We start from the raw sequence: 25,983 nt of genomic DNA, 5'->3' as shown, positions 1-25,983 counted from the left end.
ATTCTCTAGGAACTAAACAGAACTATAAAATCTACCTTGGCTCTATTAAACTTATCCCTGGTTCCTAGTATCTTCGTAAGTGAATTTAAATTGTACCCTGAATCACACCAAGCTGATAGGTTTAAACCCACTTAACATTTTATTTCTTTGAAGTGATTTTATTTCCTCAGGACTATAAAACTGAAATCATCCAACATCCTCAACAGTCACAAGTTAACCTTGAGAAAACAAACCTCACTAACTTCAGAGTAATAAATGCAACATACAAACTTTATTTAACAAAAGTAACAGATAAAGTCAAACAGGCACTTATATTAAAAGAAAAACTGACTAGAAGAAATTTTTATCTTAAAACACCTTACAGTAACCTACTTGCAGTTGCATTTAACTGAGCTCTGTTGCTGTGAAGAATACAGCTCATGCACAGGTATGGATGAACAATTTGTACATTTTTCAAGTATTCACTGAATACTACCTTATATACACATATACATTAAATTTGAGAAAGATTTAATTGATGATCCCCAGATAAGCTTCATTTTTGTTGATCTTTTGGAAGAGGCCGTCTAAAGAGAAGGATGTGTGGTTCTGTGGAAACAAAATGTTTTATGTTATTTTAATATGGTTAATTTTCATTCAACAAAAAATTAAGAGATTCGCAATTGAACCAAAATAAAATAAATCCACAGTCAACTGATGTTACTTACTAAGGTATCTGAAATTTTGCTTTTAAGTCACTATCAATAATAAACATAATAAATAATCAACATAACAATGAGAATATCCCCCCAGTTAATTTTACACACTCTGGAGAAAAAGTAAAGAAGTTGTTTGAGGAGAAGGGTTTCTATCTTTAGAATCTCAATTCCAATGAAAAGTAAAGAAAAAGGTTATCTGTTGTGGGGAAAAGACAGTTAACACCTCATTTAAAAAACAGGTCCCAGGGGCCCTCCTGGTAGATTCTGTTTCAGAAGGTGGGGGACTGAGTAGGAACCTACAGGTAAGGTCCTCAGTTGCTTTGTATTATCTGGAGAAAGACCTTTTTAATATAATTACATGCTCTGATCACAAGATAGTTACAAGTTTGAGTTTTTGCTGCCAATGCTTTTCTTTTAAAGTATAAATCAAGATAGCTTTAGCTTTACCTAATTTATATCATTATAAGGTATGACTCAGTTGGAAAAGATCTGCTTGCAGTGCAGGAGATCTGGGTTCAATTCCTGACCTGGGTCAGGAGGATTCCCTGGAGAAGGAAATGGCAACCCACTCCAGTATTCTTGCCTGGGAAATCCCATGAACAGAGGAGCCTGGCACTCTACAGTTCACGGGATTGCAAAGAATCAGACATGACTGAGTGACTAAACTACCACACCTAACTCAGCTTCTGTGCCTTCAAATTTTGTTCAAAGCAATATAAATCCTTTAAGTTAGATTTATTGATAACCCCAAAACACCACAGAGTTTCTTAGTCTAGTTTACTAGTAGTTTACCAATAATCTAGAGAACTGTTCAAATCACTTCAAATTGTATCGGTTTCTATACACAGAACTTCCAGACACACAATCTTAAGTTAGTTTTCAAATAGACACCATAATTCTAAATATATTTATGGCAAAATACTTCAAGATACTACTAGCAATGACACACATTTTAAAATAAAACAGAATAACCTGGTTTTTTTTTTTCTTTTTACTTCATAGGTTATTTTTGCAGATAGAAGAATGCATTATTTTCACTATGGTAAACTATTGTTTACTACAAAATTAGAACCCGCTCTAGGAAGGAAAAGTCATTCAAAAATAGTCAAGCTTATCACTTAACTTAGGGACATCATTGAAACATCAGTATTACAAACACGTTTTCAACAACCACTATTTTCAGTCAATTAATGCTTCTCTAAATAGCAAAACTTACCTGGTTCATGAATCATGTAATGAACCCAGCCTAGACTCTGTTGGACACCAAGTCTCCTCCACTCCTCTTCAGACATCAGATGGGTTTTGGGTACTTGTTTGGAAAGTTCTCTGGGTAACATGACATGTCTGTTTAAAAAAAAATATACCCAAATATCAGTACTATATGTGAATATGGCTTTCCCACAATTATGGTCACTTTACACATGCATCTTTAGGACACTTAAAAAAGCAACCCTGTTAGTTATCACTGGCATCAATTTTAAGAACTACTTAAGTAGTTCTACCACCTTTAATTCTGATTTTTGATGGCCTGTGTTCAAATTAGAGATTAGAATATGTAGTCCGAAAGTAGAAAGCATTTTATTTACGATTAACATTTTTCCCTAATAGAGACTGCTTGCTCATCTTCAGAAATAGAACCTCAAAAACTTAAGTGGGACATATGGTTATCCAAAACACCCCAGCCTCTCCTGCAGCTATCTCTGGTCACATGACTAAATCGACCAATAGGATAAAAGCAGAAAATATGCAACTTAGGGAAAGCATCCTGAAAAGAATCCCAGTTTCTGTTTTTCTCCTTCCTGTTGGTTATGAAGCAGATTGATGTGATACGGGAGCAAGAGAAGTCATCTAAGACCACAGCTGCTGCTGCTAAGTCGCTTCAGTTGTGTAGACTCTGCCACGCCATAGACAGCAGCCCACCAGGCTCCCCCATCCCTGGGATTTTCCAGGCAAGAGTACTGGAGTGGGTTGCCATTTCCTTCTCCACTAAGACTACAGAAGTGATTATAAATTGAGAATGGTCCCTGATTGTAAGAGCTGCAAATAACCTGTTACCTGATTTCTATCTTCTACCTAATTGTTGATTAGTCTCAAGAGAAATGTACAGTGCTTTTGTATTCATGTATACCCTACAAAATTAAGCAATATTTTATGTTTAAATGGAAGTCACATCCCTACCTTCTCCATAAACCATGGAAACAGGCTAGCCATCATCAAGGTTTGATTACAAGGGAAAACTTTATAAGTAGCTTCAATCTCAGATGGAGAGTCTACATGACTTTTTTTTCCCCCCTGCATGGGTGTAACTCTATATTGGGCTTCCCTGCTGGCTCAGAAGGTAAAGAATCTACATGCAATGTGGAAGACCCAGGTTTGATCTTTGGGTCAGGAAGATCCCCTCCAGAAGGGAATGGCAACCACTCCAGTATTCTTGCCTGGAGAACCCCATGGACAGAGGAGCCTGGTGGCCTACAGTCCATGGGGTCAAAAAGAGTTGGACACGGACTGAACGACTAACACTTTCAAAACTATATATATTTCTAACTACATATAAGGAGAATTATTCCCCAAAGTTAACATTTCAGTACCAAGTGCTTTTCAAGGAGGGTGAAGAGGTAAAGAAGGCATTAACAGTACAAACAACAAAGGAGCTACTAAGATAACACTGCAGGATACAATTAAATTTCCCTTCTCTGGAGATTACTGCCCTGTTTCATAAAAGTTAAGTGGCTTGGTCAAGAAACAACAGCTCTAATTAATACTGGATTAGATATTAATCCAGATTTTAGTAAGATTGTGGTTATATTCTGTCCATTACTGCATATCCCCAGCCGAATTCTTGGTCAGCATCACATAATTGAACATTATTATCAACACATTACAGGATTAGAACTGTGTAGTATGTAAAGATAAGACAATTGACTTCAAAGAGACTTTTCCAATGCAATTAGGTATTACTAATCTGCAAGGCTGCCCAGAGAAATCATCAATTTTTCTCCAGAGAATACAGATTTACACGACATTTAGGGGGAGGGGATAAAAGGAGACCCACCCACTGTTACTGAATGTAAGCTTTCTAACTCAAATAGCTTTCTTGGAAATCTAAAAGGATTGCAGACAGAAAAGCTCACTGGGCCCGCCTACACGTCAGGAGTTTCCCAGGATGCAGCGTCCTAGTCACCACCCAGGAGGACAGGGCGGAGCTGGTGTTTGAAGCCACACCCTAGTTAAGTTTCCGGCAAGCGTTAAGGCTAATAAGTGTTACAAGAGTTCCTTCCCTCTCTCAATCCAATTTGCTAATCTAACACATTTAGGAACTACTCTCTAGTCCCATCTCATAATGATGCAGAAGCCAAAAAAATGCCTCAAAGCAAAAAATTATTTGGCCGATATAAACTATCAGAAAAAAAATGCCCCAACTCCGTTCGAGTTCTCAATTTAGTCTCAAAAGGAAGCCCCTTCAATTATTAACCCAAGAGGGTTACCACGCACCAGCACCCGCTCAAAGTCGCCATACCCACTACACATTCAAATCCCAAGCAAGCTCGTTTTGGGGGGATTCCCCCACAAAGTAATTTTTAGTGCCATTAACTTCAAAAGAGAAGTGTGTCTCTGGCGACGTTACCTGACCAAAATCACCACCCCCTCGCCCGCTGTGACTGGGGGTGGGTGTGGGGGGCGTTTGCCTGAATGCCAGGTAGGCCGAAGCTTTTAGGAACAGCTGCGCTTTTGTACAGGCTTCGGACCCTCCGCGTCAGGCTTCGGCCACGCCGGGGCCGTTTAGGCCCTCGGCCCCTTCCTTTTAAGGCGGCAACTCTGCACCAGAAGCGGCCCCTTCTGCGCTCCAGCTTCGTACCCATCACAGACGGGAACAAAGAGCGGAAGCGGGCCGCGGCGGCCCGCCAGACGAGGAGAGGCGCGCGCGCTCCCAGCCCGGCGGCCCGATCCCAACACAACAGCGATTCCCGGCTGGCCCCTGACCTGACCTCCGGACCCCGTCCCCAACCCCAGCCCGAGGCGCTTCGACCCCGACTCTGGGTCCTAGATTCTCTCCCCTGGCCGGAGTTCCAGCTCAGGCTCGCCCGGGGCCGCGGCAGAGGTAGGCTGTCAGGCCTGCTCACCGGTATTCGTAGTGTTCATCGAAGTACTTGTCCGAGTAGTAGATCTGCTTATGGGCCATCCTGCTGGTTGGCGGTGGGCAGCAGCCGACTAGAGCGACGCGGCGCGAAGACAGGGCGCAGGTGAGGGCACGTCTGCGTCAGGTGAAGGCAACGACTCAACTGAGACCAACCGACAGTAAGCCGAACGAGCCAGGTTTGAATCCGACAGTCCGCCGCTGATTGGGTAACGGTGTCGACCAATCACCTTCCGCGCATCCTGCGGGAAGGCTGCAACCGGCTCCCAGCCTATCGTCACCGCCTTTCTGCGGCGTTCGCACAAGATCAGCCAATCAGAGGCCTGTTGCGAGGTCGCCCCAGGAAAGAAGTGATGATTGGCGTGGCGTGTGGGCGGGGAGCTCCCTAACGAGAAGGGCGTGGCCAGGGAAGGGCGGAACCGGGACGTTAAGGGCCATAGAGCGCGTGCGCAGGAGTTTAGAAGGTTCCAGGTCCGCTGAGCCGTTTGGACTGCGAACCTGCGGGAGGGGTACGGTATCGCGAGGTTTGGCGAGGCCCGGGAGTGGGAGGGTGTTGCCTGTAGAACTGTCGTCAGTTTGTCGGCTCACCGTCCGCCGCAGGTGCTGCGTGGCTGAAGTACGTGGGAGGTGAGGAAGGCCGGCAGCCCTAGACTGAGGGAAATCCTGGCCTGGGAAGTCTTACCCGGGGCGCGCCCAGCCTTTTTGTGGAGTAGGTATCCGGAAAGCCAAAGTTGTGCCAGGACTTGAGGAAGACGTCAGAATACCCCACCGCGGCGAGGCTGCATGGAGCATCCCGGAACCTCGCCACAGAGTGCTGCGGGGGTGGTGGTGCTAGGCCGTTGCCCAGAGACCTCTGTTAGGAGAAAATTGTCTTCCCGCGCCGTTCGCACATTCTGACAACTCCATAGATAGGCGTGTGTGCGTGCGTATGGGAAAATAAAAATGACTAAAATAATGATGTTTGGTAGAGGACAACGGTATTAATAGTGATTTGTAAAAATTCCTTTGGCTTGTTAGCCTTGAATCCTAATTTAAAATTAAGGTACTTGTAGGGGGTTCCCTGGTGGTCCAGTGGTTAGGCCTGTGCGCTTTCAATGTCGTGGACCCTAGCTAGATCCCTGGTAGGGAACTAAGATCTCGCAAGCCCCGTGGCCAAGAAGAAAGTGTTTTTCACTTTTTCCACAATGAGCGTGTGGGGTTTTTTGTTTTTTGTGGTTTTTTTGTAGTGCAGCACGATATCGGTAAGAGCTTCACTGTCCTGCCACTGCCTCCCTGCCACAGGATGGTCACTTTGTCCTTTGACTCTCAGCCTAAGGATTCCCTGTTCTGAAAGTCGTTTTCATCACCTATTCGGAGGAAATCCCCACCTTCCCCATTCCTCTCCGTCCTTGCCCAGCAGTTGCAAGCTCGGTCGTGTACTGTGCCCCCACCTGCACTATAACATATCCTCCAATAAACCAGCGTAGTAGGCATGTCTGTTTTGTTCACCACTTTGTACCCAGCATGTAACGGTTCCTTGTGCTCCACTCCCTAATTCTGAAGTAACAATTACTTTTCAAGTAATGTATGCCTAAATAATTAGACATAATAATGTGCCGTAATAGTGAAGGTGAGAAGAGGTTTCCCTGGCGATCCAATGATTAAGATTCTGAGCTGCTGCTATAGGGGATAGGAATTGGATCCCTGGTGGGGGAGTTAAGATCCTACCCATGCCAAACATCAACCCCGCCCCCCCCCAAAAAGATGTAAATAAACCGTTATGAGAGTTGGTTAAGGAAATCCCAAGGCAGAACTTAGGAAAGAAAATCTTACAAAGAGATATGTAAGAGCCTGCTGTGAAAACTCTCAGAAAAGCAGAATAGTAATAAAATCAGCTTCCATAGACTAGTTGCTCACCTTCAGCTGTTAACATTTGGCCCATCTTGTTTCATCTCTTTCCCTTTTCCCTATAATATCTTTAAAGAGAGCCCAAATGTCATTTCAGTCTGAAATAATACATTCTTGTATATATCTGTACACGGTATAGACTCTCGAGGAAAATTTTAAAAATATTTTAGCACCATGTCATTTCTACACTTGTGATTCCTCTTTTGTCTCTAATAGTTGCTTTCTACTTGGTATATCTTTCCTTCATCTGCTTCCCCCTGCCTGTCTTCCTGTACTGGCTCAAGAAGTCAGAGAAAGACTGAAGAGTCCTATGTCAATTAATCTAGAGCAGTGATTGAAAGTCCAGCTGTATGATAATAGCTGCATAAGGGCGAACAGGAAAAAGCATTGAACCATATACTTTGAGAGGGTGAGCTGTATGTATGGTACATGAATATTTCAGCTCAAATGTAGGTTTTCAAGAAAAAAAAAAAAAACAAACGCTGGACGTATATGACTTTACAGAAAAGTTTTACCAAGCTTCCAAGTTTTACCAAGAGTTTATTTCATAGAATAAACTTCCACTCTATAAGAATTTATTAGGCAATGGCCAGTTGAATCCTATTGTGTTTCTTAAAAGAATGATTTTACTATCTCCAAATGTAAAAATAGTTTAATATTAGAAAATCTGTTAATCAAACTCACCACATTGACTGTGTAAAGGAGAAAAAATGATCCTCCCAATGGATGCAGGAAAAAACATTTGCTAAAATTCAATGCTCCTATAACCTGCAGTGCAGCAGGAGCCTCAGGTTCAATTCCTGTGTGGAGAACCCCTGAAGAAGGAAATGACAATCCTTTCCAGTATTCTTGCGTGGAAAATCCCATTGACAGTCCAAGGGGTCGCAAAAGAGTCGGACAGGAGTTAAAGACTCAACAACAATGGATGCAGAAAAAAAAATTGCTCAAATTAACTACTCCTATAATACAAACTCTTAGTAAACCTACCACTCACTGGTGATACCACTCTTAGCAATTAGAAGTAAGAGGAAGCTTTGTTAACCTTGTAAAGCTACCTATAAAAAACAATTCTTATGAGAAAACATTGGGCGCATTCTCTTTAAAATGTTCTATCTCCAACTAGATTGAACAGTGTTTGAAAATCAGCACAGTTAAGAGAGGTTTAAGACAAATTAATTGGTAAGAGAGAAACAAAAATTGTTTGCAACTGATGTAATCATCTGTATGTGTAAGATTAATATCCAAGGTCTATTGGCATTCCTGTACACCAGAAACAGCATCTAGAAAACCTATTTAAATGTAATTTATCAGCATCAAATGTCATCCACCTAGGAATAAGCCTAACAAAGGATATGCAAAATTATGAAACTTTGAGAAACATAAATGAAGTCTTGAATAAATGGGCAAATATACTGTGTTCATGCTTAGGAAGGCTCAGTATGGTTAAGATATAAATTATCTCCAAATTGATTGTAGAGTTAGTCTAATTCCAATGAAAGTACCACTTTCAAAGGACTTACTTGACTCCAAAACAATATGAATAAGGAAATGGCTAAGAATAGCAAAGACACGTAATGGACTCTTAGCAGATCATGATTTATTAAGAGCCTATAGTAATCCACTATGAACAAAGCTAGTGGAGGTGATGGGATTCCAGCTGAGCTATTTCACATCCTAAAAGATGATGCTGTTAAAGTACTGTACTCATTTTGCCAGCAGAGTTGAAAAACTCAGCAGTGGCCACAGGACTGGAAAAGGTCAGTTTTCATTCCAATCCCAAAGAAAGGCAATGCCAAAGAATGTTCAAACTACCACACAATTGCACTCATCTCAAATGCTAGCAAAGTAATGGACAAAATTCTGCAGCCAGGCTTCAACGTACGTGAACCAAGAACTTCCAGATGTTCAAGCTGGATTTAGAAAAGCCAGAGGAACCAGATCAATTTGTCAACATCCTCTGTATCATCGAAAAAGCGAGAGAATACCAGAAAAACATGTGCTTTATTGACTATGCCAAAGCCTTTGACTGGTGTGGATCACAATAAACTGTGGAAAATTCTTCAAGAGATGGGAATACCAGACCACCTGACCTGCCTCCTGAGAAATCTGTATGCAGCTCAAGAAGCAACAGTTAGAACTGGACATGGACTGGTTCCAAATAAGAAAAGGAGTATGTCAAGACTGTATATTGTCACCCTGCTTATTTAACATATATGCAGAGTACATCATGAGAAATGCTGGGCTGGATGAAGCACAAGCTGGAATCAAGATTGCCAGGAGAAATATCAATAACCTCAGATCTGCAGATGATACCACCCTTATGGCAGAAAGTGAGAAAGAGCTAAAGAGCCTCTTGATGAAAGTGAAAGAGGAGACTAACAAAGTTGGCTTAAAACTCAATATTCAGAAAACTAAGATCATGGTATCTGGTCCCATCACTTTATGGCAAGTAGATGGGGAAACAATGGAAACAGTGACAAACTTTATTTTGGGAGGGGCTCCAAAATCACTGCAGATGGTGACTACAGCCCTGAAATTAAAAGACACTTGCTCCTTGAAAGAAAAGCTAAGCAACCTAGACAGCATATTAAAAAGCAGAGACATTACTTTGCCAACAAAGATCTGTCTAGTCAAAGCTATGGTTTTTCCAGTAGTCACGTATGGATGTGAGAGTTGTAGTATAAAGAAAGCTGAGTGCTGAAGAATTGATGCTTTTGAACTGTGGTGTTGGAGAAGACTCTTGAGAGTCCCTTGGACTGCAAGGAGATCCAAACAGTCCATCCTAAAGGAAATCAGTCCTGAATATTCTTTGGAAGGGCTGATGCTGAAGCTGAAAGTCCAATACTTTGGGCACCTGATGCAAAGTACTGACTTATTTGAAAAGACCCTGATGCTGGGAAAGATTAAAGGCGGGAGAAGGGGACGACAGAAGATGAGATGGTTGGATGGCATCACTGACACAATGGACATGAGTTTGATTAAGCTCTGGGCATTGGTGATGGACAGGGAAGCCTGGTGTGCTGCAGTCCATGGGGCTGCAGAGAGTCGGACATGGCTGAGCAACAGAACTGAACTTAACTGATAGTAATTCAGACAGTGTTGCAGTGGCTTATAAAAATTAAGATAACTGGACACACAAACTGACTTTGAGATGTAATATTAATAACCAGCCCAGTGTAATGTTCACTGCAGTTTTGTCAAAATTCTATATACTCTTTCATTTTGAGGATGTATGTACACTTTTTATTCCTAGTTTGCTAACTTTTTTTTTATCATAAATTGACATTGCAGTTCACCAAATACTGTAAAACTTTTTTACATTTGATTAATTTTTTTTGAAGTTATGACTATATGTTAGTTGTAAATATCATAAGAGATTAAAGGGTATTAGTAAGTACAGTCTTAAGGAAGAGTGAAATGGCAATATTATCAAAAACTAAATGGTTAAAATATTAGATAGGTAAACAAAGCATTGTGGATACTAATAAAGAACAAATCAGTGACCCAGAAGGCAGGGTAACAGTCCCAGAAACCGTCAGTTAGGGATACACAGATGGAAAATATGAAGTAAAACGACCTGGAGACTAACGGAGAAGTGACAACATTTGATACTAGAAGAGTCTCAAAGTGAGAGAAAAAATAAACAGAAGAGGAAATACAAAAATATAATGGATGTGACCTCCGAGTTTCAAGGAAAGATAAAAAAGACTTCAGGTTGCAAGGGCTTATAAAGTGCCAAATAATATGCTTAAGAAAAACATAACCAGGGAGAAAGATTGTAGTGCAATTTAAGAATATCAAAGACAAAGGACAGTTTCCAGGGAGAAGAAGCAACCAAGCTGCAGATCTTTGTAGCCAAGCTATAAAGCAACAAGAGTACACTGACAGCAGCAATCTCAAAAGCAGCACTGGATTCAAGAAGAAAATGGATTACTGTTCACAGAGTACTGAATGAAAGAGTACAATTAAATTCAAGGCAATTTATATATTGGAAATAAAGCAAAGGAAATGGCAACCCACTCTAGTGTTCTTGCCTGGAGAATACCATGGACAGAGGAAGCTGGAGGTTACAGCCCATGGAGTCGTCTGACAAGACTGAGCAGGCACACACACAAAACAAAGTAACTTAATGCATTTATTGCTGCCTAAGAAAGCAAAGTGTGAGTTTACCTAATACTGTAACTATTCTTATTGAAACATTTTGTCACTTTTTCATAGGTGAAAAAATGAGTTCTGCTCAAGATTTTTGTCACTTATTACTGTGGAATGTTTCTTTTAAAGATTACCAAAGGATGTGAATGAAGAAGAGAATGAGCTGTGAAAGAAGTAGCTTTTAAGAGCAGTTTTCTTTTTTTTTTAGTTAGATTCTATAGATTGGAAGGACCCTCAAGTTCCCTGCCAGAATGTTTAAATTTTGAATTTTAAATCCAAGGGCAAATTCATTCTGTCTCACTCTATGACTTCTTAATTTCAAAGCCCAAGCATGGATTTTTTGTTGTTGTTTTTAATGTTCCTGTTCAGTTCAGTCACTCAGTAATGTCCGACTCTTTGCAACTCCATGGACTGCAGCACTCCAGTCTTCCTCATCTGTCACCAACTCCCAGAGCTTGCTCAAACTCATGTCTATCACATCAGTGATGCCATCCAACCATCTCATCCTCTGTTGTCCTCTTCTCCTCCTCTCAATCTTTCCCAGCATCAGGGTCTTTTCCAGTGAGTCAGTACTTCGCATCAGGTGGCCAAAGTATTGGAGCTTCAGCTTCAGCATCAGTCCTTCCAATGAATATTCAGGACTGATTTCCTTTAGGATGGACTGTTTGGATCTCCTTGCAGTCCAAGGGACTCTCAAGAGTCTTCTCCAACACCTCAGTTCAAAAGCATCGATTCTTCAGCCTCACCTTTCTTTATAGTCCAACTCTCACATCCATACATGACCACTGGAAAAACCATAGCTTTGACTAGACAGATCTTTGTTGGCAAAGTAATGTCTCTGCTTTTTAATATGCTGTCTAGATTGCTTAGCTTTTCTTTCAAGGAGCAAGTGTCTTAATTTCATGGCTATAGTCACCATCTGCAGTGATTTTGGAGCCCCCCAAAATAAAGTCTGTCACTGTTTCCATTGTTTCCCCATCTACTTACCATGAAGTGATGGGACTAGATGCCATGATCTTAGTTTTCTGTTGAGTTTTAATGTTCCAATTAGTCTTCCTTTAGTTGTGGACCAATGAGAAACTAACAGAATTAGATGGGAAACAAAAGTTGAAATTTAGGAAGGTTTTACAGTTGTTAAATTAATAAAAGATTTATTTGTCTTTTGTTCCTGATCACAAATTCCTGAGTATTGGGGGTGGGTGAGTGGAGGGTCTCCTCTTACCAGCACTAGCAAGCAGGTCTCTTACACCAGCTGGGTGTTCTGCACTTTAGCATAGTTCTGACACTGTCTATGAGGAGATAGCATCAGATCCCACAGGTTAAGTCTCCTTTGTACAAGACTGCTCCTGCCAGCCCCACCGCTCAGACAGACAGACACACACACACACTTCAAACACAAGTTGCAAGCCCAGTTTTGTTACCCATGCTTTTGATTGGCCAAATACAAACTAGAGATTCCTATGACTACCTCCAACTCAGAATGCCAACTGCAGGTCCAGGTTATCACCTGTACTTCTGCCCAAACAGCTATGGATCAGAGGTTGCCACAACCCTCTCCTCAGATTCAGTTGATTTGCTAGAATGCCTCGCAGAACTCAGAAATGTTTTACTATTAATAGATTTGTACAGACATGCCTGTGTGCTCAATCATGTCCAACTCTTCATGACTCCATAGTCTGTAGTCTGCCAGGCTCCTCTGTCCATGGGATTTCCCAGGCAAGAATATTGGAGTGGGTTGCATTTCCTTCTCTGGGGGATCTCCCCAACCCAGGGATCAATCCCAGATCTCCTGCATTGTAAGCTGATTCTTTACCACTGAGTCACCTGGGAAGCCCTACTTAGTACATGTATACATATCTCACATACTAGATTACTGGTTAATTATAAAAGGATTCAACTCAAGATGGCTTCCCAGGTGGTGCTAGTTGTAAAGAACCCACCTGCCAATGCAGGAGACATGTAAAGAGATGCAGGTTTGATCCCTGGGTCAGGAGGATCCCCTGGAGGAGGGCAGGGAAATCTGCTCCAGTATTCTTGCCTGGAGAATCCCATGGGCAGCAGAGCCTGGTGGGCTACAGTCCATAAGGTCACACAGAGTAGGACATGACAGAAGTGACTTAGCAAGCTTGCACTCACCGCACAGGAACATCCAAATGGAAGAGATGCACAGAGCAAGGCATAGGGAAGGGACAGAGCTTCCATGCCCTCTCAGAGCTCTCACCAAACCTCCACACATTCACCCACCAGAAGTTCTCCACACCCCATCTTTTTCAGGTTCTTATGGAGACTTCATCACACAGGCATGATTGACTAAATCATTGACCATTGGCAACTGATTCAACCTCCAGTCCCTCTCCTCTTCCCAGAGATCAGTAAGTGGGACTGAAATTTCCAACCCTCTAGTTAGATGTCCAGTTATACTGGTCACCAACCCCCATCTTTAGGTGTATTCCAAAGGCATCTTGTTAACATAAGACATCTTTATTGCTCACCACTTTTTGTAATTTACTAGGGTTTTAGGATCTCTGTTCCGTAACAGGGTCAAAGACCAAATAAGCATTGCTTTCAAAAATCACAGTATCACAATGTCGTTGTTCAGTTGCCTAGTCGTGCCTGGCTCTTTGCGACCCCATGGACTGCAGCTCACCAGGCCTCCCTGTCCCTCACCATCTCCTGGAGTTTGCCCAAATTCATGTTCATAGCATCAGTGATGCCATCCAGCCATCTCATCCTCCGATGCCCACTTCTCCTTCTGCTCCCAATCTTTCCCAGCATCAGGGACTTTTCCAATGAGTTGTCTGTTCACATCAGATGACCAAAATCCTGGAACTTCAGCTTCAGCATCAGTCCTTCCAGTGAATATTCAGAGTTGATCTCCCTTAAGGTTGACTGGTTTGATCTCCTTTCCGTCCAAGGGACTTTCAGTAGTCTTCTCCAGCACCACAGTTTGAAGGCATCAATGCTTTGGTGTTCTGCCTTCTTTACGGTCCAGCTCTCACAACTGTATGTGACCACTGGGAAGACCATAGCCTTGACTATACAGACCTTTGTGGCAGAGTAATGTCTCTTCTTTTCAACACACTGTCAAGGTTTCCTGCCAAGAAGTAATCGTCTTCTGATTTCATGGCCACAGTAACCATCCACAGTGACTTTGGAACCCAAGAAAAGGAAATCTGTCACTACTTCCACCTTTTCCCCTTCTATTTGCCATGCAGTCATGGGGCCAGATGCCACGATTTTAGATTTTTAAATATTTAGTCTTAAGCTGGCTTTTTCACTCTTCCTCCTTCACCCTCATCAAGAAGCTCTTTATTTCCTCTTGGCTTTCAGCCTTTAGAGTGGTATCATCCACATATCTGAGGTTGTTGATGTTTCTCCCGTCTATGTTGATTTCAGCTTGTAATTCACCCAGCCAAGCATTTCTCTTAATATGTCTCAGCATATAGGTTAAACAAACAGGGTGACAGCAGACAACGCTGCCATACTCCTTTCTCAATCTTGAACCAACCAGTTGTTCCACACAGGGTTCTAACTGTTTCTTCTTGACCCACATACAGGCTTCTCAGGAGGCAGGTAAGATGATCTGGTATTCCCATCTCTCTAAGAGCTTTCCACAGTTTGTCATGATCCGCACAGTCAAAGGCTTTAGTGTAGTCAATGAAACAGAGATAGATGTTTTTCTGAAATTCCCTTGCTTTCTCTATAATCCAGCAAATGTTGGCAATTTGATCTCTAGTTCCTCTTCCTTTCCTAAACCCAGATTAGACATCTAGAAGTTCTTGCTTCACATAATGCTGAAGCCTAGCATGAAAGATTTTTAAGCATGACCTTACTATCATGTGTAGAGTCCTCTTGTTTTGTTAAAAGAGGGTGTTTGCTATGACCAGTGTGTTCTCTTGGCAAAACTGTATTAGCCTTTGCCCTGCTTCATTCTGTACTCCAAGGCTAAATTTGCCTGTTACTCCAGGTGTTTCTTGACTTCCTACTTTAGCATTCCAGTCCCCTATAATGAAAAGGACATCTTTTTTGGGTGTTAGTTCTAGAAGGTCTTGTAGGACTTCATAGAACCATTCATCTTCAGCTTCTTCAGCATTACTAGTCAGAGCATAGACTTGGATTACTGTGATATTGAATGGTTTGCCTTGGAAACCATCAGAGATCATTCTATCATTTTTGAGACTGCATCCAAGTACTGCATTTCTGACTCTTTTGTTGACTATGATGGCTACTCCATTTCTTCTAAGGGATTCTTGCCAACAGTGGTAGATATAATGGTCATCTGAGTTAAATCCACCCATTCCACCTGACCTGCCTCCTGAGAAATCCGTATGCAGGTAAGGAAGGTACAGTTAGAACTGGACATGTAACAATAGACTGGTTCCAAATAGGAAAAGAAGTAAGTCAAAGATGTATATTGTGACCCTACTTATTTAATTTATATGCAGAGTACATCATGAGAAACGCTGGATGAAGCACAAGCTGGAATCAAAATTGCTGGGAGAAATATCAATAACCTGAGATATGGAGATGACACCACACTTATGGCAGAAAGTGAAAAAGAACTAAAGAGCCTCTTGATGAAAGTGAAAGAGGAGAGTAACAAAGTTGGCTTAAAGCTCAACATTCAGAAAACAAAGATCATGGCATCCGGTCCCATCACTTCATAGCAAATAGATGGAGAAACAGTGGAAACAGTGTCAGACTTTATTTTGGGGGGCTCCAAAATCACTGCAGATGGTGATTGCAGCCTTGAAATTAAAAGACGCTACTCCTTGGAAGAAAAGTTATGACCAACCTAGACAGCATATTAAAAAACAGAGACATTACTTTGCCAACAATGGTCCATCTAGTCAAGGCTATGGTTTTTCCAGTGGTCATGTATGGATGTGAGAGTTGTAGTATAAAGAAAGCTAAGTGCTGAAGAATTGATGCTTTTGAACTGTGGTGTTGGAGAAGACGTTTGAGAGTCCCTTGGACTGCAAGGAGACCCAACCAGTCCATCCTAAAGGAAATCAGTCCTGAATATTCATTGGAAGGACTGATGTTGAAGCTGAAACTCCAATACTTTGGTCACCTGATGCAAAGAGCTGACTCATTTGAAAAGACCCTGATGCTGGGAAAGATTGAAATTAGGAGGAGAAGGCAATAACAGAGGATAAGATGGTTGGATGGCATCATTGACTCAGTGGACATGAATTTGAGTATACTCCAGGAGCTGGTGATGGACAGGGAGGCCTGGCGTGCTGCAGTCGATGGGGTCGCAAAGAGTCAGACACGACTGAGCGACTGAACTGAACTTATACTGACCTTACTAGCCTGGGAGATGAGTGCAATTATCCGATGGTTAGCACATTCTTTGGTTCTGCCCTTCTTGGGAATTGGAATGAGCATTGACCGTTTCTAGTCCTGTGGCCACTGCTGGTTCTTCAAGATTTGCTGACATAATGAATGCAAAACCTTGATGGCATCCTCCTTTAGGGATTTGAATAGTTCTGTTGGAATTTCATTGGATCCACTAGCTTTATTAACAGCAGTGCTTTTTAAGGGCCACTTGACTTTGCACCCCAGAATGTCTGGCTCTGGCTAACTAATCACAACATCATAGTAATCTGGTTCACTAAGATCTTTTTTATACAGTTCTTCCATGTATTCTTTCCATCTCTTCTTGATCTCTTCAGCGTCTACTAGGTCTCTACCACTTTTATCCTTTATTGTGCCCATCTTTAGGTGGAATGCTCCCTTGACATATACAGTTTTCCTGAAGAGATCTCTAGTCTTTCCCCCTTTTTTTGTTTTCTTCTATTATTAAGCACTGTTCATTAAAGAAGACCTTCTTGTGTCTTCCAGCCATTTTTTGGAACTCTGTTAAATTGGATATACCTTTCCTTCTTTTCCTTGCTTTTTGCTTCTCTTCATTCTTCTGCTATTTGTAAGGCCTTCTCAGATAATCACTTTGCCTTCTTGCTTTTTGTTTTTGGGGGGATGGTTTTCTTCTCCACCTCCCTTACAATATTATGGACCTCTGTCCATAGTTCTTCAGGCACACTGTTAACTAGGTCTAGTCCCTTGAATCCTTTCATTACCTCTACTGCAAATTCATATGGGACTTGATTAAAGTCATACCTGGCTGCCCTATTGTTTTTCCCAGTTTTCTTTAGTTTAAATCTGAATTTTGCTATGAGAAGCTGATGATCTGAGCCCCAGTCAGCTCCAAGCCTTGTTTTTGCTGACTGTATACAGCTTCTCCATCTTTGGCTACAAAGAATGTAATCAATTTGATTTCGGTATTGACCATTTGGTGATGTCCATGTGTAAAGTCATCTCTTGTGTTATTGAAAAAAGTTATTTGCTATGACTAGTGCATTCTCTTGGCAAAATTCAATTAACCTTTGCCCTACTTCCTTTTGTTCTCCAAACCCAAACTTGCCTGTTACTCCAGGTGTATCTTGACTTCCTACTTCTGCATTCCAATCCCTGATGATGAATAGGACATCTTTTTTAGGTGTTAGTTCTAGGAGGTCTTCTAGGTCTTCAAAGAACTGATCAACTTCTGCTTCTTCAGCATCGGTGGTAGGGGCATAGACTTGGATTACTGTAATGTTGAATGGCTTACCTTGGAAATAAACCAAGATCATTCTGTCATTTTTGAGGTTGCACCCAAGTACTGTATTTCAGACTCTTGTTAATTATGAGGATTATTTCATTTCTTCTATGGGATTCTTACTCATAGTAATTGATATAATGGTCATCTGAATTAATTTCACCCATCCGATCCATTTTAGTTTGCTGATTTCTAGGATGCTTCTTCCTACCATCTCCTGCTTGACCATGTCCAATTTCCCTTGATTCATGAACCTAACATTCTAGGTTCCTATACAATACTGTTCTTTGCAGTATTGGATTTTACTTTCTTCACCAGACAAATCTACACTGAGCATTGTATTCACTCTGGCCCAATTCCTTCATTCATTTTGGGGCTACTAGTAATTATCCTCCACTCTTCCCCAGTAGCATATCAGACCCCTTCAGACTTGGGGTACTCATCTTTTGGTGTCATAGCTTTTTGGCCTTTTATACACTTCATGAGGTTCTCATGGCAAGTACTAGGGTTTTAGGAGATCTGTGCCAGGAATAGGGTCAAAGATCAAATAAGTATTGCTTTCATAAATCACAGTATCACAATATGAAGTATTAAAAGCCCAATGGGATTGGTAAATCATGCTGGCCTGAAAAAAAAAAAACCCATCTTAAGTACTATCATAGTGTATTGAAGTGATGATTGGTTTCAGCAAAACATTATCACATTTTTAAGTCAATTTAATTTGTATTTAAACTGAAGTTAGTTTAGTTTGCATTTAATATTTTGTTTTATTTGTATAAAACTTCTAATCTTTATTCTATTGTGTGTATTTAAGTAACATTATAATAAAAGTGTTGTTGTTTTTTTTTTTCCCTAGTATAATGGATGTAAAGTTAACACTGGTAGTCAGAGGGATTTATTTACTTTCAAATAGGATCTGTACATGTCTTACATTTGAAAAATCTCTACTAGAATGTAGAGCTATCTCATTGTGGTCAGCCATGAGGCACAGCTCCTGGACACCCTTTCCCTCACGGTCTTGATGACAAAAACTCGACCACAAGTCTAAGTTCACTGATGCCAAATCAAATCTTGGAGACAGAGTTTTGGGTGAAGTGAAAAAGAATACCTTTATTGCTTTACCAGGCAAAGGGGGGAGACACAGACTTGTGCCCTGAAAAACTGTGTGTACCAACCCAGGAGGATTTAGTGAGAAATTTCAAAGCAATCATTCAAGGAAGGAGGTGCTGATAAGGATTCGGCTGTGTGAAGAGCCTGCACTCCTTTAATCTGGCCTCAGGTGGTCTTCTCTGTAGTGCTAACATCTTTTACTTGTGGAGCTCTTAGTTCTGTGTTGGGCTGCAGGCTAAATCACTTCAGTCATGTCTGACTCTTTGCAACCCTATGGACTGTAGCCCTCCAGACTCCTCTGTCCATGGAATTCTCCAGGCAAGTGGGTAGCCATTCTCTTCTCCAGAGGATCTTCCCAACTCAGGGATCAAACCAGGTCTCCTGAATTGCAGATGAATTCTTTACTATCTGAGCCACCAGGAAAGCCCCTTTCGTTCTATAAAGAACTCAAATATATTGTTATATGTATCCCTTGAGAGGAGAGTGGAAAAGTTGGCTTAAAACTCAATATTCAGAAAACTAAGATCATGGCATCCAGTTCCATCACTTGATGGCAAATAGATGGGGCAACAATGGAAACAGTGGCTGACTTTATTTTCTTGGGCTCCAAAACCACTGCAGATGGTGACCACAGCCATAAAATTAAAAAACACTCCTTGGAAGAAAAGCTATGACCAACCTAGATAGCATATTAAAAACAGAGACATTATTTTGCCAACAAAGGTCGCTCTAGTCAAAGCTATGATTTTTCCAGTAGTCATGTATGGATGTGAGAGTTGGGCTATAAAGAAAGTTGAGGCCAAAGAATTGATGCTTTTGAGCTGTGGTGTTAGAGAAGATTCTTGAGAGTCCCTTGGACTGCAAGGAGGTCAAACCAGTCCATTGTAAAGGAAATCAGTCCTGAATGTTCATTGGAAGGACTGATGCTGAAGCTAAAACTCCAATACTATGGCCACCTGATTCGAAGAACTGGCTCATTGGAAAAGACCCTGATGCTGGGAAAGATTGAAGGCAGGAGGAGAAGGGGATGACATATGGTTGGATGGCATCACTGACTCGATGGACATGAGTTTGAGTAAGCTCCGGAAGCTGGTGACAGGGAAGCCTGGTGTACTGCAGTCCATGGGGTCGCAAGAGTCGGACACAACTGAGTGACTGAACTGAACTGAGGTAGAACCAGGACCCTGCCCCAGAGTTGCACTATTGTTTCTTGGCTGCCCCACCATTGTCTCTGCATCCCTTCCCTTCCCTGATTAGCAACTGTTCTAATTCACCCTTTGGGATTCAGGGAAGGTCGTGGAGGATGGAGTCTATTCCCTATAAACAAGAAATGAGGAAACAGAAAGGCTTCCATGCCCAGGAGCTGCACAGGCTCTATGTGGGCAGAGCCTCCTGGAACTTGGTTGCATGCAGACTGCTAGGCTGTGTGCACAGGTACTGGATGTATCTTATGTTAACTCATGCAAATCTTCCCTCAAGACAGAAAAATTTCACATATGAAGGCTGAGAAGTGCCCTCAGTTAAACAGATTTTTCTATTAGTTCCCAGCTGAAATATTGTACTGCATGGTCACATAGGTTTTGATTTGGAGGTGGGGAGGAAGGAGGAGTAAATTTATCTTACCTGGAGTGGAGGGGGGACTGCCTCAGGTAAACTTCAGGGAGAAAGTGATGTCTGCTGCTTCCAAGGTGAGGAGTGGGGATTTGCTAAGTGGAAGAAAATTCTGGACCAACATTCTCCTCAGAAAATGCAAAAGACCCAATAATCCTGGGGTCATGAGCAACAGACCTCAGTCATGTTACTGTGAAGACCTTTAAAAAGAAGAGGAGGATGACGACTGGGGTGATTGTTCATTTATCTGAGCGTTACAAGGTTCTGGACAGCACTGAGAGCTACAGTTGTGCCTCTGGGAATCCACGACCTGGATGCAGTGATGTCCCCATTTCTTAATCTCTTAAGTATTTCGGGAAGTCATTTTTGCATACCGAGTCATATGCAAAAAGTTTTTCTTTATCTGTTCTGACAGTTTGGTAAAACGTGTGACAATTTTCCATATAAGTTACTTAACTAATTTCAAATGGGGAAATTCTACTTATGAAGATGGAAATTCTACTTGTGAAGAGACTGGACAACACCTTAACCAAGTGATCAAAGGTGCATCACCCATACAGAGCAGACGGAAATTACATGTCTTCAGATGTGCGACCCCTAGAAGGTCACGCCACCACTTAAGCCAAAAATACACAGCCTAAATCTCCCAGGGAGGAAACATCAAAAGGAAATGGAAGGGTAGTCTTTAAAATAAATGAACAACAGTATCAAAAATAGTTAATATGGAGTTTCCCTGGCGGCACAGTGGTAAAGAATGCACCTGCCGATGCAGGAAACATGGGTTTGATCCCTGGATGGGGAAGGTCCCATATGCTGTGGGGCAACTGAGACCGTGTGCCACAAATACTGAGCCTGAACTCTAGAGTAAATGCTCCACCAGAGAAGCCACTGCAGTGAAGCTCACACACTGAGACTAGAGAGTGGCTCCTGCCTGCTGCAACTAGAGACAAGACCATGCATCAGTGAAGACCCAGCACAGCCAAAAATAAACCCCCCCAAAATTTTTTTTACAATGTTGATATGAAAGACAATGTTTGAGGAACAGTTCCACGTTAAAGAAGCCAAAAGAATATGACAACTAAATGCAGTATGTGGTCCTGAATCAGGAAAAAGAAAAAAGACTGCAAAAGACGTTTTTGAGACTTTTGAAGGATGGTAGATCATAAAAAGTGTTGATGTTAAAGTTTCTGAATTTGATAAGTATACTGTGGTTAGAATATTTTTTACTATGGTAAAGAATCTGCCTGTAATGTGGGAGACCTGGGTTCGATCCCTGGGTTGGGAATATCCCCTGGAGAAGGGAATGGCTACTCACTCCAGTATTCTGGCCTGGAGAATTCCATAGACTGCATAGTCCATGGGATCGCAAAGAGTAGGACATGACTGAGCAGCTTTCACTCCACTTCACTTCACTATGGTTAGGTAAATTGTATCCTCACTCTTAAGAAATACATACTTCAGTTAAAGATAAAGGAGCATGTCCTCAACCTACTCTCAAATGGTTCAAAATTAGGCATGTACTGGGACTTCCCTGGTGGTCCAGAGGCTGAGACTCCATGCTCCCAATGCAGGGGGCCCAGGTTCGACCCCTGTTGAGAAAACTTGGTCCTGCAAGACAGAACTGAAGATCCCACATACTTCAACTAAGACCTGGTGCAGCCAAAGAAATAAATTAAAAAAATTTTAAATAGGCATGTACTGTCATACTCTATCTACATATCTTACATGCTATGTATATTTTGTATATAAAACACTGTAAGTGTATACATATGAATACAGTAATTTCCTTAGTATGAGGACGTTCTTTAATAAGTCTGTGAGTGTATAAAGAAAGAGAAAGAAAATGATAAAACAAATATGATTGAATGTGAAAAATTGTGATTTGGGGTAATTAAAAATAATGAATTGGGGATATAGGGAATAGGGGAGTTTTTTTATATTATTCTTGCAATTTTCCTGTAAATTTGAAGTTATTTTAAGGTAAAACATTCTTAAAAATCAGAATGAATTATACATTTGAGCCTGGTTTTATAAAAAATAAAAGTCACTGTATGTGACCCTAGAAGTTCCTAAGTTAAAACTAGCATAGGGACTTCCCCAGTGGTCCAGTGGCTAAGATTCCATGCTCCCAATGCAGAAGGCCTGGGTTTGATTCTTGGTCAGGGAACTAGATCCTACATGCTGCAAGTATGAGTTTGTCTGCTATAACTAAAGATCCCATATGCTGCAACTAAGACATGGAACAGCTAAAAACAAAAACCAAAAAGCTAGCATTGATTTTGGAGATTTAATATGGAAGCACTTGGCTTCCCTGGACAGGCTCTGGGTCTGCAGACCCTGACTTCTGTCACCAGTGGGATGACAATAAATGACAATAAATCTAAGAAGAAATGAGGAAGCCACAGGACAGAATGATCTCAGCCTCCCCCCCTTCCCTGTATGTAGGAGAACCCCTCTGTGGATCCTTAGTGACCCCCTGACATGTTATCTGTCATCTTGCGCTCTGACCCTGCTAGGGCGTCCCCAAGGGAGCTGCCAGAGTGTCTGATCCAGGCCAGGCTAAGGGAGCAGCTCTGACTGAAAACTTGTCAACTCCATGTCCCGGGCTGCTCGAGTCTATAGCCCACACCCACCCATGGGACACACCAACGTGGGGAGTGTGCCCTTCCCCATATTCATAGTGGTTCTGATCACTCGCTTCGGGCTGACAGGTTTATTACCCATGGTCTCAGGATTATTACTTGAGTTTCTTGAGGAAGGTGTTTGTCCCAATTTCCTTCCTGTTTGGCAATTTCCCACTCCTCTCTCTAAGCCAAGTGGGATCAGTGTAGTCTTTTCTTTCTGTATCCATAGACCTTTCTATTAATTATCTCCCACTAGTCCCATCACAACTTGTATTTGTGGCTACAGAACCTAGAACCCCACCCCTCAACTGCCTGAAGAGCACATGGCCCTACGCGAGCAAGTCATCCTGTCTCCTGGAGTCTGGATGTTGAGCAGGACGGAACACCGGTGAAGCAAGTTGTCCAGTGGTGATGTCCCCACTGTGGAGGCTGGGTGTCTTTCCCCAAACCGCTGGTTGCCCCATTCCTGCTATTGGATCCTGCGAGGGACCTGGCAGTCATTTAGTTTTATAGATTTAGGCTCCAAACAACCATGAAGACTTTTTAATTTAAAAAAAAAAGGGGGGCTTTGGCTGGAGTGCACTACAGGTCTGTGGGAGCGTGGAGGAAATATGAGACATCAGAATTGATAGCTACCTGAGGCGGGTCTCTGCCCTGGCTCCTGTTCTGTGAAGCTGACCCTTACTTATTATGGCAGTGCACAGTGGAAAGCTGGCCTGTTGAGCCTTTGCCTGCAGCTCTCCGAGGCTCTGGGTTTCCAGATGGAACTTGAGACCCATGAAAGGAGAAGGGAACTGCCAAGATCACAGGGCTCCAGGATTGTTTTGGACTCAGGCACTGATTTAAAATGAGAAAAGCACACTGTGAATCTCAGTTCCCCGGTGAGGCAGGAGATAAACCTGGGGGTCTTTCTTTGGATCCTGGAAGCATCCTTGATGCTTTGGTTTTGATATCTCTGAGAAACCAAACCTCAGGGTTGGGTTTTATAGGTTCCTGAACTGAAGTGCCAGTTGAATCTGCTATCTCACTGCGTTTCTTCCTTGACAGTTATAGCATTAATTTGGAAAGGGTGGGTTCCCCAAATTAGTACTGGTATCATCAGGACTTAGTTGGAAGACTCAGAGGACCCCAAGTCCTCTCAGGTACGACCTTGCCCTGTGCTTCTCTAGCTTGCAGAAGCTGCCTCTCCTACAGAAAAACAGTATCCTCCTGCTCTTAGCTTCCCAGGATTCATACTTCACCTGCCTGGAGTGTGAGTATGTTGTGTTTTGTGTGTGTGATGAGGGTGTGGTAAATGGTGTGGTGTGTGGGTATGTGTGTCACAGAACCAGAGTAAGAAAGAGGAGGAGTTGCAGGAGTTTACTAATTTATACTTGAGGAAAGAAATTTCAAGGGTGGGAGGCTAAGAAGGGCAAAACTTAATTTTGGATAGTACTGACATTGCTTATATGGATGCTCTTACCAGGAGTTCTGCTTTCAACTGCTGGCTTGCAGCTGGTTACAATTGCAATAATTTCCTGTGTTGGCTAACATAAGCCTAGACCAAATGCTGGCTCAAACAAAGGGACATTACAGGGCCAGAAATCCTGGCATAAAATATATAGGAAGGAATGTAAAAGGTCAGAATAATAACGTACAGACACGGACCTGTTGTCAGGATGGAGTTCCCCTCTGATCATGAATCCCAGGGCTCCAAGCTACCATCCTTACTTGAGCTCAGCTGATTCACCTGGCCATATGGTGCCCAGAAACATTTGTTGGCTTGCAAAGTGGACCCCATACAGAGAGGGCAAGGAAAGACCAAAGAAAGAGGCAGACCATTCCAGATTGGTAGTTGACAGCCTTAATAATCAGTGAAACTTACATAGGATGCTGTCACGTGGCCACAGAGCAGTAGGGCTTCAACCTGCCCACAAGAATCTTAAGAGTTTGTAGAGGAGCCTTATCTGGGTTCAGCCTCATATTTAGTCCAGATGGTCTTGACAACACATTGCTTTCTCAAGGCTAAGTCTCTGAAACAGCTCCAACCGTGGGAATGGTGGGTGGAGTGTACGTACATTCCAAGGACAGGGGGGTAAGGAAGCTCTGATTGCCAGGGTCCTGCTCTCACATCAGTCAGAAGCCATGACCTCTCAATGACCTCTTCCAGCAACACTGCAGCATCACATGGAGGTGGTCAATATTAAGCTGGGCCTGCTGAGTCCCTGAAAACAGAAGGAAGCTTCTGGAAGACATGGGATCATCCTGATCCCCCTCTTAGACCTCTTAGATTGCCTGAATTTCCACTCTTTCTCTCTCAGTCTGAACATATAAAGCATATGGTCCTGTGACAGACTGACGGAGAATCATAAATGAAAAATAAAGCAATACGGTATAAGGATATGGCTGCACTTAAGAGAAATGCACAACTGAAGCACTGCATCCCTTTTAGGCAGCTCTGATGGATAACAGAGACGAACAAATGTTTTCCAAATAGGCAATGTTTGAGTAGAACATCTCAATATCCACTGAGCCTGCAAAACAAGATGGTCTGAGCTTTAGACCTAGACCTATTCTTGGTGGGGGGGGGGGGGGGGAAATGAATTAAGAGACCAAACAGAGGTTAAAGACTTTCTTCAGCACCAGTGAGCACCCACCACCCGCTGACTGAAGACATTCTTATAAGACAGGAGCAAGTTGAGTATATACATCCTTACAGTTAATCATTTGTGTGTTGGTCTTAACATGCAGATTGTATCTAAGATGAGGGCACGAACAAGGCCTTACTCATTTTTGTCTCTCTGTTGCCGAAATCTGGCCTCTGTGTGCTAGTGCTAGGTTAAATCTCAGAGACAGAATTTTGGGTGAAGTAGACAGACTTTATTTTTCTGGGCTCCAAAGTCACTGCAGATGGTGACTATAGCCATGAAATTAAAAGATGCTTGCTCCTTGGAAGGAAAGCTATGACCAACCTAGACTGCATATTAAAAAGCAGAGACATTATTTTGCCAACAAAGGTCCGTCTAGTCAAGACTATGGTTTTTCCAGTGGTCATGTATGGATGTGAGAGTTGGACTATAAAGAAAGGTGAGGCTGAAGAATCGATGCTTTTGACCTGTGGTGTTGGAGAAGACTCTTGAGAGTCCCTTGGACTGCAAGGAGATCCAAACAGTCCATCCTAAAGGA

At 42.2% G+C, this 25,983-nt stretch overlaps 1 protein-coding gene across 1 annotated transcript; it reads right to left on the bottom strand.

Annotated features, from left to right (window-relative positions):
- Window positions 1-249: 249 nt before the first annotated feature.
- Window positions 250-5,019, bottom strand: CKS2 (CDC28 protein kinase regulatory subunit 2). The gene is made up of 3 exons (XM_043870511.1): window positions 4,820-5,019; window positions 1,915-2,042; window positions 250-588 (listed from the first exon to the last, which is right to left on the bottom strand). The coding sequence occupies exons 1-3, from the start codon at window positions 4,876-4,878 to the stop codon at window positions 536-538; spliced, it is 240 nt and encodes a 79-aa protein (XP_043726446.1). The 5' UTR covers window positions 4,879-5,019; the 3' UTR covers window positions 250-535.
- Between the last annotated feature and the right edge of the window lie 20,964 nt (window positions 5,020-25,983).

The sequence above is a fragment of the Cervus elaphus genome, chromosome 16 (assembly GCF_910594005.1).
Source record: "Cervus elaphus chromosome 16, mCerEla1.1, whole genome shotgun sequence".
Lineage (NCBI taxonomy): Eukaryota > Metazoa > Chordata > Mammalia > Artiodactyla > Cervidae > Cervus > Cervus elaphus.
The sequence above is the reverse complement of the archived record's forward strand: the minus strand, read 5'-3'. Positions and strand labels throughout refer to the sequence as shown.